Genomic DNA, 2806 nt, shown 5'->3' on the forward strand with positions numbered 1-2806 from the left:
TAAACCATTATATGGGCCTAGACTAATCAGAATTTACCTAGTTCACATAGAAAAGAGATAGACAGAGTTCTTCTGACAGCAAGGAAGTGGGAGGGGGGCAATGTTTTTTTGGTGGACAACCAATAATGATGGCTGTATACTTTTTACTGGATTTCCTGCTTCCATTACAATTGTTCAAACATCCCATCTTCTGCTCATCCTTTAAGTATTCATATTAATAGAGCTGTTCAGGCCCTATCTCCAGTCATTTTCTTCCTCCCAACTCTTCACTCATACCTTTGGGTCTACCACTGTATGCTCTTGACTTTGAAATCTATTTTTCTACAAGAGATCATTTACCTGTGTTTGAACTGATATCAGCTTGGACAGACAAGGCAAAAAATCTAAACTAATTACTCCTCTTCAAACACACACACACACACACACACACATACACACACACACATACTCACAGGCATACATACTCACACACATGTGCACATGACGATACACAGGCATATGGACAAGATCCAAATCTTTACTTTTGATTTTAGCTTCTGTTGAATTTATTCAGCATAACCACTGAGGTATTGTCTTCATGCTGCCACACACAGAGCACAATGTCCATATTTAGCCCAAGTGTATTCCTTCTAAGTCTCATTTATATATCTTCACATGCCACAGGCCATCATTTAAACAATGGATATTTTCAATACCAATCCCTTTGTTGACTTTCTCAATATCTTCTGCAGACATTTGCATGACTCTGACACACAGAGCATGCTGTTTTCCTTCTTCCATGATTGCAACAATCGTATCCACTGCAGCAGAGTAAAGCTTGGCTCCGGGAGAAGTTAAGCCTGGACACATGATATTTGCTCCACTGAGTACAAATTTGATGGCTCCTTTATCAACTTGCTGGCGTGGCAGGATAAAAGGGTATTTGTGAAGCAGCCTTAGAGTTGGATAAAATGGCCCTTCTCTTTGTCTGAAAAATAGTAACTCTCCATTTACTGTAAGGATGTCTATATGTTCGTGGCATCGCACTATTTTGACTGGATCTTTCTTAGGCATGATTTGATTAAGCCATGGATCAATGTCTGGAAACTGCTCTGTCAACTGGTTCTTAATACCCTTAATAACTGACGTTTTCAACTGGATGCAGTTGGACACATTTTCTTTTTCATCAAATTTCTTGAACATGATCCAAGGTGAAGGGGGTAACAGTAGAAAAGGGCCTGGAATGAAAAAAAAACTGAATTCGCGAGAGCTGGGTAGAGACACTAACACGAGGAAGGCCGGCAGAGTCTGTCTGACTTTGTGTCGTGAACTGGAAAGGGACTTGCTTTACGGCTCTCCGTAAAATTACTTCAGCTCCTCTGAACTTGGTGTTGCTTTTGATGGCAGTCTGGGGCTGCGGATTCCCTTCCACCACAGGTAGGTAACCAGGCTGGGCTTGAGAAAGAAGAAAAGTTAAAACAATCCTTGTTGCAGGAAGAGAAGGATGGAGGGGGCCTGTCTTTTATTTTTATTTTTATTTCTGGGAAGCCGCATTACCATCCACTTACCCAAGCCCGAAACCAGGGAACGACTCCTGGCTGATAGGCTTCTCCTGCCTCCCCACTGTCACTAAGAGGGGTCGAGTCCTGTTCATTGTTCCTCTTCCACATCTCTCACAATCTTTCACTGCCCTCACGCTCTGTGACATTGTTGAGCTCAGGTCTGTATAATGGCAAGCCATTGCTACCTGTCACCCTTGAATGCAACCTAGTCCCTACCGTGCTCTCTCCACCGGCACCCAGAGAGGAGAGGCTTTGCGGCAGGAGGGATGCAAATGTTGGATTTCAATCCTTTTTTTCTTTTTTTTTAAGATTTTTATTGGGAAATTGGGGGGATGGGAACAGCGCTGGGGAATTGGGGGAGGGAAACAGACAAGTTGCTGTCCTTTTGTTCTTCAGTCTAGTTGTGGAGGACGTCGCTTCACTGGCCCAAGTTGGCACCATCATTGCGCTCTTCCCGGGTGAGGCAGATCAGTCACCGTCTTCTGGACGGCCGCTCACTGTGGCTGTTGGCCGCTCACGCTGGCTGCTGGCTACACACCGTAGCCCATGGCAACCCACTGCCACAGGGGCTGCAGCCTATGCCGTCGCAGGCGACTCTCGGCAGCCCAGCTCCAGGTTGAGCTGTTGTTCAGCATCTTAGCTGTGGAGGGCAGTGTCGGATATGTGGGATCCGAACCGGGGCCCTCTGGCATCCCAAGCCAGTTCTTAACCATCGCGCCACTCGGCTGGCCCGGATTTCAATCCTTTTAAACGTATCCAAACTCATTTTATGGCCCAGAGTACAGTCTGTTTTGATGAGTGTTCCAGGTGCTCCTAAAAAGAATGAGTATTCTGCTTTATTTGGGTCCAGTGCGCTCTGCTCATGCCAATGATGCCCCATTGGTGGACAGAGTTGTTCAGGTCTCCTCTATACCTTACTGATTTTCTGTTTACTCGTTATCAGTTACTGATCAGCATATTGAAATCACAGCACATTGAAACTATGATTATGCATCTATTCCCGTTACGGTTCCATTAGCTTTGTATTCATATATTTTGAAACTCCATTTATTACATCCATACCCATTTAAGATTGATATGGAAGTCACCTTGTTAATTAGGATTTTACTTGTCATCCTAAGAAGTGTGAGGTCCATGAGGGCAGGAATTATGTGTCTTACCCCTATTTTTTCACTTAGCAGAAAAGCTGTTTCGTACTACATACACAATAAGTGACTGATAAATGAATGAAAAAATGCTTCCTCTTCCCACAGATCTGGTTCCTT

The 2806-nt window shown here is 44.3% G+C and overlaps 1 protein-coding gene across 1 annotated transcript; it reads right to left on the reverse strand.

Annotated features, from left to right (window-relative positions):
- Window positions 1-636: 636 nt before the first annotated feature.
- LOC109378238 (malignant T-cell-amplified sequence 1-like) lies at window positions 637-1215 on the reverse strand. The gene has a single exon (XM_019634687.1). It carries the CDS (start codon window positions 1180-1182, stop codon window positions 637-639), a length of 546 nt encoding a protein of 181 aa, XP_019490232.1. The 5' UTR covers window positions 1183-1215.
- Window positions 1216-2806: the final 1591 nt, after the last annotated feature.

The sequence above is a fragment of the Hipposideros armiger genome, unplaced genomic scaffold, assembly GCF_001890085.2.
Source record: "Hipposideros armiger isolate ML-2016 unplaced genomic scaffold, ASM189008v1 scaffold_1820, whole genome shotgun sequence".
NCBI classification, from domain to species: domain Eukaryota; kingdom Metazoa; phylum Chordata; class Mammalia; order Chiroptera; family Hipposideridae; genus Hipposideros; species Hipposideros armiger.

Excerpts from the sequence above, each read along its gene's own strand:
- LOC109378238 (XM_019634687.1), bottom strand. The coding sequence starts at position 1,182 with ATGTTCAAGAAATTTGATGAAAAAGAAAATGTGTCCAACTGCATCCAG.